We start from the raw sequence: 15,910 nt of genomic DNA on the forward strand, positions 1-15,910 counted from the left end.
CCCCCCCCCTCCCCCTGTCTCTCTCTCTCACTCACGAGACACAGCTTTTGCGTCGCCGTGGACCTCCTGTCCATCACTCACCGTCAAGCCCAAATGTCTTTGCTCCGTTATCCCCCACCGCTCCATCGCACATGTCTCTCTCCATCTCTGGGTCACTCATCATCCCAGATTTCTACGGATATACGTTTCTATACGTTACTGCGACGTTGGCGCGCCGTCTAATCGCGCGCGGACAATCCGCGTCCGCGCCAGAACGAATTAATATGCGAATCGAGCCGCGCCTCTTGTCGCACGAATTGGGTTAACGCGGTGAGCGAGCGCGAATCGAAGGAATCAATTTCAGTTTCTTCGTGGAATCTCGCCGGGACGACGCTAAGCGGCGCGCGAGCGATTGTTGCTCGATCTCTCGGGATTTTCTTTTTTTTCCACGGCATCAAGACGAACGTGGTAATCATTACGGCCGATTGAAATGTGTATATTTTATTTGTCCATTAAAACGGACAAACTGTTGCGCGGTATGTCGTCTTATCTTCCTCATTACAGTGAGTTGCGTAATGTCTCGGTGGTAGAAAGATTTATGTCATTACTTGTAATTACCCAGTCGTAGAAGCTCGGAGAGAAACTTACGGAGACGTCCTTCGCCGATTTTCACGGGCTTTGGGTATATTGCAAAATAGTAAGAACAAGTAGGAATGAAAAAGTGAATTTTCAATTTTGTTCGCGCCATCATTTCGTTCATTACGTATTCCTGATGTTCGATGTTCCAAAAATTTCGGCGATTTTCGTTCTTTCGCCGGAAATTCCTATAAACTTTCGCTCGTTATATGTTTCTCATAATCTTCACGCTCATCCGATACTCGAATATTAAATATGTATATAACAATAATTAAATTTGAGAGTCGAAGGTGTATTGAAACATGAGATATTTGCAAAATCTAAATAAATAGATACAAAGTGAATCGAGTACAATCGAGCACACATCGAATACCGTAAAACTTGTCTCCAATACGTACCTCCTCATGTACCTCACGGTCTCCGAGATATTAACTCACAATCACTTTTACTCACCGGATTACTTCCGAGGGGTCGCCTTGACTCCCAAAAACGTTCGAGAAAGCGCAAGTACAAGAAATACGTGTCTCCTACTTCGAGGCATACGACATACCCGAGACCCGCGAGAATCGGCGAGTTTCACCAGTTCCACCTGTCCTCCCGTCGGCACGAATGGTACTTCGATTTTTTCTCGACCACTACCGACACCTAGACGCCAACAGAATCCCCTTCCACGCGCCTGGCACTCGGTTGTAAGTCGCAGCGAGCATTGTTAATCAAGCCGAGACGCGCCAACGACACCGATGAAATTACGCGCGGCAGTGTTAATTTCGCAAATGTTAATTAGCCGTTTACGTCGCGCGAACGTTAACAGTAAATTATGAGTTATTAATGGCGGGGCTTATCGACGGCGCGGATCGGCGAAAGGATTGACTTTGATTTAACAATTTATACGCGGGACGTGCACGCGGAGTAACAACCGGCCCGTCATCATCCCGTGTGCGGTAAGAGCGGCCGCGCGCGCGGTGTGTACGCGCTCGTACGATCGCCAGCAGGGTGATAAAGTCCTCACGATCGGCCTCCACGATAAATAATCACTCGGTTGTGCGATACCTTCACCCCCGCCGCGATAATTTATCGCCACGCGTGAACGCGCGAAACGCACGCGGCTAAACGGGCTATCACCGCGGTGAATATCTCCCCGCGCGCGCGACGCTCCTTATCCGCCGGTTAATATTAACGCGCCGGACTCCGCGCGCTCTTCGCTCGGTACGGACGCGGCGAGTGAACGGAGGGAAACGGTTGCGGGCTTTTCTCGCTGGCTGTTCCTCGATATATATATATTTATATAATATAAACGTGGCGTGACGGATGAATTATGTGACAACCCGAAGGATGCCGACGTATTCCTTTTAATGAGGCGCGCGCGCGGCGCAGACTCGCTCGTTGAACGATTGCGGAGAGCCAGCGGGAGAGCGACGGTCGGCGGAGGAGCTACCGAGATTTTCGCCGGCAGACTATTGTCTGATACCGGCTTGGTGACGAGCACCGGTCGAATCAATGGATACCAGTCGAAATCGCACACACCGGCGTCGTCGTCCCATAGACGTCAGACTTCGCGTTCCCCCGGTCGAGCGAAATGAAAAGCACGAAGCTCCCCGTGGATTGCGGCGCGTAATATTCGCGGCAGCTCGCGCGCGATTTTGTTACTCGCAAGGCGGCAGTCGCGACAATTCCGGCGCAGCAGAAACACCGGCCCCGGAAATCCAAGATCTCTCCGAGCTCGGTATTTCAAGGTGGGGGGCAACTTGAAAGGGTAGCTGCTACGCTGCTATGAGGGGAGGGGACGCGCACGAAAGAGGGAAAGAGAAGAGACCGGAGGGGTGAGGGGGAGATTTCGAGTACACATAGAGGAAGGCGACGGCAGCAGGGAAAAGCAATCGGGCGACGCGGATTCGGGGTTTTCACAGCCCTTGTCGATCGCGCGAGATTGAACGAGGCGTGTCCAAGTGCCGCCGACTTCGGAATATCCGTGGAAAATTGAAGGAGAGCACGCTCTATGCGGATTTCGCCTCCAACGGAGCCCGCGCGCGATGCTGCTGCCGTCGATCGCTTTTTAAACGGTTAACCGATGGCACCTGTGCAAAGGCATTTTCGTGAGCTTTTATTGCGGGAGCGTTGACAGGCGGACTCAAGCTTGTCTCCTGCTGTTTAGGCTCTCCTGCGAAAGTTCGTCGGATCCTCGGCGATATCCCTTTTATTAACCTAAGAACACTACGCTATACATTTTGTGACGGAAACGCCGCGATGGGTATACCCGAGTCGACCTTTCGGAAAACTTTAACTTTTGCGAAAATTAACATTTCTCGCGCGTTTCTTTTTTTTTTTATTCGATACAATGAACATCCGGCAATATAGTTGTAATAAGAACAAACTGTTCATATAAATAATAAAAAAATTATAAACAATAAAGTATACACTAGTTTCGAAGACCACGTTTTCTTTAAAAACTCTTATTTCTGAATATGTCATAACGAAAGTGTCATAATCAATAAGTGTTAAAGAAAAGAAAAGCTTTGAACTTTAAGAAAAAAAATACGATATACTGATTTTCCTAAATACAGCATAAATTCTGATTAGAATAGTCAAAGTTGTCCCAAAATAGCTCATCCCACTACCAGATACCAATTAGGGATCCTATTCTTATCCCAAACATGGGGTGAAAGCCTCTTTTGCTTACTTTGTGTCGCGTGTAACTTGTCACTGCCAAAGTCGAGTGACAGTTTGACCGAATATCAGATTAGGAGGTTAATAAACCGGGTTATATTTTTAATGTTGCTACGATTTTAGAGACTTCACATCTGTAAAATGAGTTATCTTTCGGGCTGATGAAAACAAAAACTATCGACGATTCGACGATAGTTTCGCAAACCTCTGACAGGAATGATACATGCTGCGCGTATGCGTGGGGGAAATGAAGTCTCGTCTAAAGTTGCAAGTTTAGAATGAGCTCTGTCGCTCTGTCGATGAATTTGGTCATCTTTCAGTATGGCCGGACTCGTTGTAAAAACAAGCGCCGCGTAAAAGAAACTGCTTTTCAAAACAACCAGTGTAATTTCGTAAAGGCGTTAGCGTGCTTCCCCCCGGGGTTCATGCCCGGTTCTAATCTTATTTTTCTATTTGCATTCTTAATGGACATCGAGCGTCAATGTCGTCAGCAGTTTCTTTCGATGGACCACCTCGAGAATTGTACATATAGATGTAGGATCTGATCGGGAACACGTTCACGATGACGCGAGTAGCGGCGCAGGAACGCAGCAATGCCACGGCTGGTGGTAGGGGAAATTCGACAGACTGATGGAGTGAGTGTTGACTTAGGATAACAGTCGCCTCATCAGTCAATCAGTCAGGTAGACAACGGTAGGTAGGTACTCCGTCTTCGGTTGGAGCCTGTCGTCTTGTTCTGTTCACGTCGCCCTAAAGAACGCCTAAGTGAGTCACGAATCTGACCACCTGACATTCAAGGGACTCAAGATCGAGGACCAAAATGGAGAAAAAAAAAATGCTAGGGTGACTCGATGGGGATCGAATGCTAAAGAATGTTTGTGGTCTCGATACCGTGCATTGATCTAATTCCACGGGCCTTCCTAATGCATCTCTGTCTCAGACGCGACGTTGACGAGGAGTGGGCGTAGAGTTCGCGAATTCGATCTTCGCGAGAGATGTAAATTTCTTCGTTTCGCGCCACTTTTTGCGCGTGCACGTTGTTTCATCGGGAACGTTATACACGAAACACGCACGCCTAACGAATCTTTTCTTTCCCGCCTTCTTTAGTAACCGTCGCGAGTTTCGCTCGCAACGACGTCTTAACGACGATATATCCGGGGTCACGCGAGCGTCTTCCTCGAAACTTTCGAAACAAGAGTGACATTCTTCGAGCCCTTTCCCCGTGCGATTGATCCGAAAAATCTGGATCATCACTCGAGGAAGTCGTAAATCAACGTCTTGTATCTCTCGAATGCGGATTGAGTATGAGGCTTTCAAAGCCGGTTGCTTCGCCGCGGAGGAGTCGGCGGGGGAGCGAAAGAGACACGGAAAGAAGGACGGAAGGCGCGAGCGAGAGAGAGGGAGAGGAAGAGGCGCGGAGGAAGGAGAAAACGGATTCACCCGTCAGTCACTCTCTGGCAGACCGCGAGAGAATCACAATGCGAGGCCTCCCTCTTCTCGCCGTCCCTCTTCGTCCTTCTGTCCGCCCGTCCGTTCGTCCGTCTGTCTGCCTGTCCATCCGTTCGTCTCTTCGTCTGCCTCCTGTCACTCTCCCCGCCAGCCTTCCGACGGTTCTCGCATCAGAAATTCATCTCCTCTCCTGTCCTCCTCCAGGTTCTCCTTTTGTTCCTTCCCTGCCGCCGCAGCCGCCGGCTTGTTATTATGTACTGTTTTATTGCCAGGACGTTGCTAAAGTTCGACCCGGTTACTCGCCCCGGTGGGCCGCGCGCGTACTCCTCGCGTCGTTGCGATCCTCTCCGGGATACTCGCGGAGAGAGATAACCGAGCGAGAGTAGTACTACTTATCAAGGATCCGTCTCGGAAGGCGTCCCGACAACTTCGTTCGTTCGCTCGCTCGCTCGTCTCTCGGCCCGACGTCGAGAAGAGACGAGAAATTAACTTCGTACCCCGCGAAGTCGGCCATTCCGCTGGCGTACATCTTTTCTGACGGTACGCAGAGCTCTACATTCTAACGCGGCGGTTATGTAATTACCGGTATCCACTGACGGCCTGTCCGACAATGAGGAATAGAGCGAAGCCGGCTGATGCGTCTGTGTGTGATGGTTCGCGCGCCCGGGCTGATTGCGAACGCTGATACCGTGCATAAAATCATTTTCCGAGGAAATCCCCTTAACGCGCCGACGTCGCCGCACTTTGCGCTTAGATTCCCGCCGGATCGATTTCGTTTCGTGTTATGTAATTAAAACTTGCGTTAATTACTCCCCCCACGTCGCCGGTAATTGATGACGGCGCTTCTGTCCTTTTAAAATACGACGCGCGATACGTGCGCGCATCCTGTTATCGCGTCGATGTGTGTTTTCTTAATTGCGTATTTTAATTGTACCACCCAGCCGTCGAGCGAGTCGGTCGCGCAAAGAATGCCCGGCTATCTTGGTGTCTCTTTTAGAGTTGCCGCTGTGCGGATCCGGGCGCTCTCGCGAACAATTAAACAGACACCTCGCGTTATAAATTCTCCCACCGGGCGAACCTTCGGCGTGGATGCTAATTACAAGCAAACCTAACTGATTTAGCGCGTTGATTGCGCGTAAATCACTAGAGTACACAAACTGACACCGGCGCGGGATGCTTATGCACGTGAAAATTTACGCCTCACTCGCGGCCGCAATTTACGAACATGCACCGAAGAAACCTCGTCTTGGCGCTTTATTTTTCGTCCTGTCATCCGTAAGGCTAAACCGCGCGTTTCATCTCGGCGGCTCGCACCGCCGTCTAACGGTGACAAATTGTTTTCTCGCGCGCTGGCCGATCATTCGAAAGGGACACGCTGGAAAATTGACGAGAATATTCGCGCGTACTTTTTCGCTCATCCACTGTACTGTGTAATAGACTGCGCGGGAGTAGCGATCGATCTCGAATAACAGAGGAAATAGGAGGGACTCGTCACGTGGATTCAGCTAATTAAAATCGTAGCTATCTTCCGCTCCTCGTTGGGACTTACCGGCAATTAGCAACCGCCGATCGTCCACGCGAGAAGCGAGCGTGACTGGTCGGCTTATTCAGGCTTACGACGAGGCTCGCGGAATAGCCAATACCGTCGTGGTACCAGTTAGCCATTGCTACATTACCAACATGTGTACGGCAATATATGCAGGTGTCTGCTATCTATATCCGGAGCTCGTGCGCAGGTTCGTCGTGAAGGTAGTCGAGAAGAGGCACGACAAAGGGGCGAGCAGGAGATAGAGAGGGAGCAGCGACACACGTCCGAGAGAGAAAGGGAGGGAAAAATCCGGCAGATCGTAACGGGCTAGAAAGCGGATGCTCGCCGATAAGACTAATTATTGTTGTGGACCAAGTCGTAGGCGGGCATTCGCGCAGAACCATCGTGGAGATAGCGCGGTCCGTGCACGGCCGCTAATACACTGTACTTCTTTCTAACGTGCATCGGTCCCCGAGTGAGTCAAGGACAGGAGGAGCGGATATCAGCCGGTAGCATCTTCCCGAGTGTCAAGACTCTCGGTACGCTCCCTCGTATCTTACCGGCGGCTACGTCCGGGATATGCAATCCGGTGCGGTTCTTGTTAGCGGCCTGCCAATAGACCCGCACGAACTCCGCTCTCGTGCGGGCATTTGCATTTTCTGCCGAGCGCGACGTCGGCCTTCGATCGATTCCAATCATCACCGGGGATACTTTCGCGAGCCGCGGAATCCTCCATGACCTTTGACGCTATCGCCGGGGATCGTGCGCTGCTAAAAAGCATGTCACGAGCGCCGATAATAAACAATTATCGACGCCTCGCGACTACGGATCGCCGAGTACCGCTCGGAAGGACTGAAATATAGAGGAATAACCCGTGATCGATCTCTTTCGCGATGTGTAACCCGTTGTACGTACCACGCGCGAAGAGGTTGGGATCAGGACGCCATGCGTCGCTTCCGGAAACGAAGCAACGCTCGTTGAAGTCTCTGGCTGGAGACGAAGGTGGCGTGCTGCTACGGTCGCGATTGAAATTTCGAAACGGCGCCGCTTAGCTGTTTCGCCAATACGAGATTTCATCCCATCCGTTCGGAACGAATAACACTAAACAGGTAGAATTGATATATATAAACGATACACTTCTTACGGAAGGGAAGCAAGAATAAGAGAGAGAAAAAGGGAAAGAGGAGGAAAGTGTTTCTCCCTGTCGGAGTACAAGCGATCGTTCAAAGAATTCAATCTAGGACGGTAAATGAGAAGCACTTTATCCTCCTTTCCCTCTTTATTCTACACTATATCTACTTGATAACCGAACGCGCTTGGATCGAAGGGAACAAAATTCCTAATTCTCACGAATCAAATTTTCTTCTCGTAAACCGGAAATCTCGTTCCCTTCAACGAAAACACGTTTAGTTCTTCATTGTCCGGTGGATCCAAACTCATTTTTCGGCGCACGAGTGACGAGTATTCGTAGGTTAAATTCGTCTTGCGCGCTGAAAGCGTCTTGATTTCTCATTACACGCCGAAGGAAGATAGAACGATGCTTCGGATAGCGCGAAAGCGTGAGCAAGACGAACTTAGTCATAACGTCAACCCGCGACTACCTTACCGTGATGACGCGTCGCACAATTGTATCGTTCATCGGGACGTCAGGTAAAGTGTCGCGGTCAACAACGCCGATATATCCGGCCGACTCGATGATAATGACCGGCGTACGTAGCCGGACAAGCGAAGAGAGGACCGAAAGGGCAAAAGATAGACCAGGTCGGGTAGCGGGCGGGGCTGCCCGTCGGTGGTCCGCCCGCTCGGTTCCTCGACTTCTCGCATTCCCCTCTTCGATACGCGCCTGGATCCGAGCGATCCTCCGAGGGTCCTCCTTTTATCTCCTCTCGTCGTCGTTGTCCCGTCGTTCTCTCTTCTCCGTGCACCTACGGCTGGTCCTCCGGCTGGTCCCAACCGGATCGGCCGGCCAGTCGCTTCCATCGAATGGTCCGCGCGAGAGGGTTCCGGAGAGAGCCGCTCCGCACAGAGACAATGGACAATGGGGACATAAATCTGCGTAATTAGTTGCTGATGCTCCCGCGGATCAATGTGCGATCTCCTTTCTCTCCCTCTTCCATGGCCTGTCCGCGAACAAACGATCGTTTGGTTGGTCACTCGGCAAAGTAGGACGGTGCTCCTGGTTGTCCCCACCCTCTATGAGGGGAGGTGTATTGGCCACCTTCCGCCTCTCTCTCTCTCTCTCGTTTTGTTTGCGACTGAGGACACACACGGCACTCCCTTCTTCAAAGAGGATGTGCCGAGAGCAAGATGGCGACCAGGGGGGTTCCGCGTTGTTCCCGAGTGTTCACGTACGAGTCCCTCGGGCGAGCTTATTTTTGTCGCTCGCTCGAGTGCCGCGTGATAATAGGTGAACCGCGAGCTAAACGAGCCCCGAGTTAATTGGAACGCGTTGCGATGCGACGTGAGGTATTTCCGAAGGAAAGAAATGGCGCAACCCCTCACGGAATATCTGTCGACTATCTTAGATCGCGCGTTCTCCCCCGATGTGTACAGTCGCAACGACTATACCGTCGTTCATTACCAGGGGTTCAAATGGAAACGATTTGATTAAAACTCATAATGCAGATGACGGAACTGCTCGTCTCGCCGCACAATACCTTGTCGTCGTCGTCGTCGACGACGTATCCGACGTAGCGCTCGCGTTTTCTCTTTCTTCCTCCCCCTTTTAGGCGTCGTATTCGTCCTCGTCGTTGTCGTCGTTGTCGTCGTCGTTGCCGACGCGAAAGGCTGATAAATGAACCGATAGTGCCATTGTGTTACTCGCCATCTAAACCTTTATATCACTCCTAGGTACTTAGCTTCGTCATTTCTCAGTATCTCCACTCCTGGGTCGTACGTTCTCCTCCGCTCTTCCATCAGGATACGGCGGCTAGCAGAGGGATTTGATTCGCTTTTCAACATCAACGACCTTTATGGGAAAAATATTCGGATATCGTCCACTTGTTTGCGTTTAATATTAATTCTTTTTCCGTTCCTTCTACGTCTTGTTTCTTTTTATGATGCATTGCACATCCCGATGTACAAGTTTGTTTGTCTGCAATTGTATGTGGAGATTTGGCAACCACGCGACAGCACACTCTCGTGTCAAGGAATGTGCATGTTAATACAGAAATAGAATTCCTCCGTCGTGGTTGCGCGCTCGATCGATAACGACTGATCCGTTCGTCCGATGATTTGTTCCAGGGGAGGACGGCGTCGAAGGCTCCGCGCCCGGTACGGACCTCCAAGGTGAGGAGGGCGATTGCGTCGACGAGGATGGCCCCATTAGCCCTAGCGAGAGGGGTTGCGCGCCCGCTGCGAAGGAGGACGAAGATGCCGAGGGAACGGACGAAGAGGATGACGAGGAGGCATCGCCACCTACGCCACCGCCTTCCGCTACTTCGAGATTAAACCCGACTATTCTGAGAGACACGGGACCTCCGGACAGGTAAATTTGGCGATCACACTGAGGAAAAAACTTTTGTTTGTTCATTTAACAAGACACCAGTATTCGGCGACAAATGATTCGCACGTGTAAGATAAGAAGTGACCCCGTGGTGGAGGCAAATAATACAAACTTTTAATTTGCTGCTCTAACGAACACTTCTGTATTGGCTTGGTGATAATTTATTAAAGTAACAAATCATGAGGAACAATCATCAAGGGTAACCTTTCCGACTGACAGAACAACAAAACGCGAAGTAATTCTTCGATCTGTTTTCCTGATAGATCTTCAAGTAGCGAAAGAGTTTTTAACCTTTTACTAAAGGATTGTTCTCAGCGCACATCTCTTCTCTGCACTGGCAAAAAGAAATTGAAATTTCACGAGGTAAACGTTCCTCGTGACACTTTCCACGATATTTATCGGTTAGAAAAACAACGTGATGACGGATACATATTTTAGTGAAACACACCAAAATTTTCTCAACTAATTAGTTCATTTGCTATGGATGAAATTGTGTTCCGCCGTATTTAATCAACTTGAGCGTGACCTTCAAAATCAGCGATCTGATCGTCGTCGTGTGCGAATCAGCCGTGTCGACAGCGCGTCCGCAAACATTGCTCGTCTGGCGGAAAAGGAGAAAGAAAGAAAGAAAGAAAGAGAGAGAGAAAGAGCCGGTGCTTTATCCGCGCAGGAAGGCGTATTATAATAAAGAGCTTAAATCATCGCGAGAGCCGCGCGACGACGCGACGCCGCGAGCTTTGATGTTCACCGTCGTCGGGCGCCCCTCGTGTGTACACGGGCTCGTCGTTATTTGAGAGCGACAAATCGTCACGAGCGTCTCTCGTACACGCGTGTATGCTCGAGGTAAGCGTCGGCGGTAGGGTTAAGCGGTGGTGGAGCGAACGTGCGAGCGAGCGAGGCCCGGATAGGGATAAATAAGCCGGTGTCAGAGTTGATATCGGTGGCTGCCGCGCGCGACGTCACACGGCTAATAGAGATAGGCACGTGTTACACATCGGGCCAACACCAACGACCCCACTGGCACTGCCTCCTAACCAGGGGTGGCGGCTCCTCCCGCCTCCCTACGCCCGCGCCGTCCCGCCAGCCCCCAAAAACTTCCCCTGCATGCGTGGCAGCGGTCCCCTTTCATCTCGCGGCACGCATTCGGCATTCAGTCAGGAACAGTCAGTTACGAGCGAGCCGTCGACAGGTCAGGAACGCCGCTGCGCTGCGCCGTGCCGCGCCGCCGTGCCGCGCATCGAGAGAGAGAGCCGCTCGCACAATAGCCCGCGCGTCGGGGCTACTCTAATCGTTCCGGCCACGTGCTCCCTTTCGATAGTCGATCTTCGCGCGCGGTTGATGACGTTCCGACAGGTATCGATCGCTCCTGTACACCGGCGGCTTTGAGCCGCGCCGTTTTTGCCGACGAGCGGGATGACTAACGTTCGCCGCCGGAGCGGATAATTAATCGTAATTTGTCACGACGGAGGCCCGTTATACCACCTCGCCTCGTGCGCGCATTATCGTCGCGTCGTATTCGAGTATTCGCGCGGCGTTGTTCGACCGTGAGAGAGAGAGAGAGAAGCTCGCGTGGAGGACCGATGTGAACGCGCGCGCGCGCGCACGGAGAGCCGACAAGTAATTTATCGTAAAGTGTGTTTTCGCTCTCGATATAGGCGGTAATAGTCTGTCGTTTCGTCTGTTGTGCGTCTGTCGCGTGTATTTGCGCGGCCGGGAGGGGGGGGGGAGGGGCAGCAGGTATATTGTGCGTGTTTCTCGCGTGCACGCGCTCGCTCACTCGCGCAGCGCGCGACAGGCGTTTCTCAAACGTTGAATTATCCATCGACCGTTACCATCGCGCGCCAACACGCCAACGTCCGAGGCGCGCAGGCTCTATCTATCACGCGAGCCTTTTTTTCCGCCTGCCGCCGCCGATGATTCCGGGTATTCGTCGTTTCCATCATACGCGCGCGGCACGGCGAAAGCTGTTTGCATAGTAATTCCCATGGCGGACGATTATGAAATATTAACGTCACGGCGTCACCTGCGTTGTGCCGCGCGGCGTCGTTCGCGGATCGGTTACAAGAAAATTATCGCACGGTTATGATGATTAACGAGCACCGTCCCGGCTTACAAGCCGACGTTTCGCACTTTCCACAAAACTCGGACAACGCGTCCGTCCGGCGGGGAGAGGAGGAAGGCTCGCGCGGAGATTACAACGCCCGGTGTCCTTTGTAATTTCAGGGAGCCAATGAGTCCGCGCTGTCCCTCGAGAGATTCTCGGGAATCGTCCGGTCCGGCGACCGGAAGCCCCCCACCACCCGCTACCAGGAGCAGCGCGAGCCCAGTCAGTCCAAGTAGTATCGTGCCTCTACCCCTTGGAACTCACCCCCTACTACCACCCCACTCAGCAGCGGTGATGGCGGCGTACCTGCAACAGACCCATCAGCGCCTCCTCCTCGGGCACTCACCCCTGTCGCGCGGCTCGGTGTCGCCTCTGGTTTCCTCCTCGTGTTCGCCACCGGCGGCGACCCCCGGCCTCTTGGTGTCGCCTACCAGCGTCGGGGAGCTCTCGCCGTCGGCGACGCCTCTGCCGGCGGTGCTGGACTTCAGCACGAGGAAAGCGGCGTCTTCCATCGAGGAGGACGAGGAGGAGCAGATATTGAACCTCAGCAAACCGCCCACGCCGTCCTCTTCGACGGAGACGAACAACGGCCCGCTGGACCTGTCGGTGCCCAGCAGGAAGCGACCCGGTCCGGAGGACTCGCCGCCGCCGCCGCCGCGCAAGTCCTCGAGACTGGCGTCGACGGCGAGCAGCGCGAGCCACCACCAGGAGACGGTGCCGGGGGTCGCGCCGTCCAGCTTCGGCAGGCCGCCCGTGGTGTCCCCGTGGACGTCGCCGGTGGTAGCCTCGCATTTCCCCTACTTCGCCGCGGCGGTAGCGGCAGCGGCTACTAGTCAGCAGCAGCTCTCGCCGAAGAGCACCGGCGGCGTCGTGGATCATCATCAGCTGTGGAACGGCAAGATGAAGCCGCCGGCGCCGGCGGCACTGGAGAAACCGTATCAGCCGAGCGAGGCGACGAAGGCGCTCGAGAAGATGAGCGAGCTGAGCAAGTTGGGCGGCGAGGATCTCTTCAGGTCGTCCTCCGGAGGCGGCGGCAGCTCCGCAACGGCCGGCGGCACACCGGCGACCACGTCCAGCAGCCGTCACAGCGCCTGGCAGTCTCACTGGCTGAACAAGGGGGCCGATCAGGCGAAGGACGTGCTCAAGTGCGTATGGTGCAAGCAGAGTTTCCCGACTCTGGCCGCAATGACGGCGCACATGAAAGAAGCGAAACACTGCGGCGTGAATATGCCGGTGCCACCGCCGGCGTCCGGGCTTCACTCGCAGCAGACGACGATGCCGAGCGTACCGCCGCCGCAGCAACCGCACCAACCGCCGACCTCCGTCGGCGGCAACGCCCCGGGCAACAGCGCGCCCAGCAGCAAGCAAAGTCCATCCGACCTGAACCTGCTGATCAAGGAGACGATGCCGCTGCCGCGCAAGCTCGTGCGCGGCCAAGACGTCTGGCTGGGCAAGGGCGCCGAGCAGACGCGGCAGATACTCAAGTGCATGTGGTGCGGCCAGAGCTTCCGCTCGCTCGCCGAGATGACCTCGCACATGCAGCAGACGCAGCACTACACGAACATCATCTCGCAGGAGCAGATCATATCGTGGAAGTCGTCCGACGACGGGAAGAGCGGCAGCACCGCGGCGGCCGTGACCGGCGCGGGGAGCAACGCCGCGGGTGTCCAGCCCGGCGGCGGTTCCGGCCCTCACGGAGGAAACGGTCCCGGCGGCCCCGGTGGCGGCGCCACCAGCAGCCACGTGAGCGCCGTGTTGACGTGCAAGGTGTGCGACCAGGCGTTCAGCTCTCTCAAGGAGCTGAGCAACCACATGGTGAAGAACTCGCACTACAAGGAGCACATAATGCGCTCCATCACCGAGAGCGGCGGCCGCCGGCGACAGACGCGCGAGAAGCGAAAAAAGTCACTGCCCGTGAGGAAGCTGCTGGAGCTGGAGCGGGCGCAGAACGAGTTCAAGAACGGCGACGCCGCCGCCGGGCTGACTCACAGCCTCGGCAAGCACGCCGGCAGGATCACCTGCGAGAAGTGCGGCGAGAAGATCGAGACTCCGCTCTTCGTCGAGCACATACGCCAGTGCATCGGCGCCGGCACGGTCGGCGTCAATCAGCGGAACTTCCTGAAGAACGCGCTCATGTCGAATCACCTCTCGGCGACGCTGCCGCCGGCCGAGAGCGGACGCAAGAGCGTCAACGAGGAGACGTCCTCGATATCCTCGAGGCACCACCGATCCCCCTCCTCGGCGAGCGACGCGACCACGCCGGGCAAGGACACCCCGACGCCCAACGAGAGCACCGCGCCGATCGGCACCTCGCCTTCCGTTCTGAACGCCATCGAGAAGCTGATCGAGAAGAGCTTCGACTCCCGCGTGAGACACGGCACGCCCGGGCTGCACCACGCCCAACCCGGCGCGCCCATGGGCACCAGCATCCTCAAGCGTCTCGGCATCGACGAGAGCGTGGACTACACGAAGCCTCTGGTGGACCCGCAAACGATGAATCTGCTCCGTTCCTACCAGCAGCACCAGCAGCAGCACTACAGCGCGAACGCCGCGGCGAGGAGGGAGCGGAGCGGCAGCGAGTCCAGCTCGATCTCGGAGCGGGGAAGCGGCAGGACGGACACCATGACGCCGGAGAGACGCATCGACCTGTCGTCCGCCGCGAGCCACGAGAGACACTCCCTGTCGCACCACCATCGCGTCACCCCGGAGAAGCAGACCGCCGCCGCCGCCGTGCCCCCCTTGCCCGCTCGCCATCATCCGGAGGAGTCCGGGGACGAGGAGTCCGTCGTGGTGAAGAAGGAGCCCCGGGACGAGGAGGCGGAGGAGAGAGGCGCGAACGAGGAGGAGCAGCAGCAGTCGACGAGAGAGGTGTTCGTGAAGAAGGAGATAGTGGACGACTGCAGGGACGAGGAGGAGCAGCAGAGTTCCTACAATCACCGACGGAGCGGCAGCCTCCACGAGACGGCCGAGGACGGGCGGGAGGTGCTCTCACCGCGTATGAATCCACCCACGCCGCGGCCGACCAGCCAGGTGGAGCAGGTGGCGCGCAGCCCCTGCAGGAACAGCACGAGCAGTCCCACCAGCAGCGACCGATCGGTCACGCCGCGGGGCACGCCCGACACCAAGGCGTCCAGCAGCCTCGGCGCGCTCTCCTCCATGTTCGACAGCCTGTCGGGCGGCGGAGGCAGCGCGAACGTCGACTCCCAGGGACGCAAGACCAGCAGCCATCCTCTCGCGGCGTTGCAGAAGCTCTGCGACAAGACGGAGACGCGGGGCCCCAGCGCGAGCGGCGCCTCGAGATCCTCCGCCGGCTCCGCCATCGGCCCGAGCGGCGCCGGCGCAGGGGGAGTGGGGGTCTCAGGCCCCGGTCCGGGGCCCACGCCCGGTGCCATCCTCGCCTTCAGCTGGGCCTGCAACGACGCCGTCGTCACCGCGGATTCCATCATGAAGTGCGCCTTCTGCGACACCCCCTTCATCTCCAAGGGCGCCTACAGGCATCATCTCTCCAAGATGCACTTCGTCAAGGACGGCGTGATCCCGGACCCGTTGACCATCGGCAGGTCGGCGGCCGCTGCCGCGGCGGCGATGGCCTCCCAGGGCACGTCCGGCGGACCGAGCCGCAACTCCTCGTCGCCGCCGAGCTCGCAGCGCAACAAATCGCCGCCGTTGCCGCAGGCGAACGGCAGCCCGTCGCAGTCAGCGGCCTCTCCCCTCGAGGAGAGCCCGCACTCCAAATTTCTCAAGTATACGGAGCTGGCGAAGCAATTGTCCAGCAAGTACGTATAGTCCGAGCCCCGTAAGTAGCGGCGCCACTTGTACATAAGTGTATCTATACGACTGTAACTAGCGATGTGGTTGGACAAATTTTCACCCCTTCCCCGCGAACACCGCCGCGCCGGACGACGTCGTCGCGCATCCGACGTCTTCGGGTTTATGCTTAAAGAGGCTGTGTCGTGGCTGTACCGGTGCCGGGGGACGGAGATCCCCGCGAGGATACGGGAATATGCTCTCTGATGCCGAATCGCGAACGAGGGAGGGGGGGGGG

At 55.4% G+C, this 15,910-nt stretch overlaps 1 protein-coding gene across 1 annotated transcript in view; it reads left to right on the forward strand.

Moving 5' to 3' along the window:
• Positions 1–15,904, forward strand: part of LOC106747495 (protein tiptop) — a 93,318-nt gene extending 77,414 nt beyond the window's left edge. Inside the window, exons 3-4 of the mRNA XM_014625062.1 lie at positions 9,500–9,743; positions 11,985–15,904. Of these exons, the coding sequence (XP_014480548.1) occupies positions 9,500–9,743; positions 11,985–15,651 (3,911 nt within the window). The 3' untranslated portion in view covers positions 15,652–15,904. The remainder of the gene's footprint in view (positions 1–9,499; positions 9,744–11,984) is intronic.
• The last annotated feature ends 6 nt before the right edge of the window (positions 15,905–15,910 follow it).

Source organism: Dinoponera quadriceps, unplaced genomic scaffold, assembly GCF_001313825.1.
Source record: "Dinoponera quadriceps isolate SergipeBrazil2010 unplaced genomic scaffold, ASM131382v1 scaffold1750, whole genome shotgun sequence".
In the NCBI taxonomy this organism is placed as follows: Eukaryota; Metazoa; Arthropoda; class Insecta; order Hymenoptera; family Formicidae; genus Dinoponera; species Dinoponera quadriceps.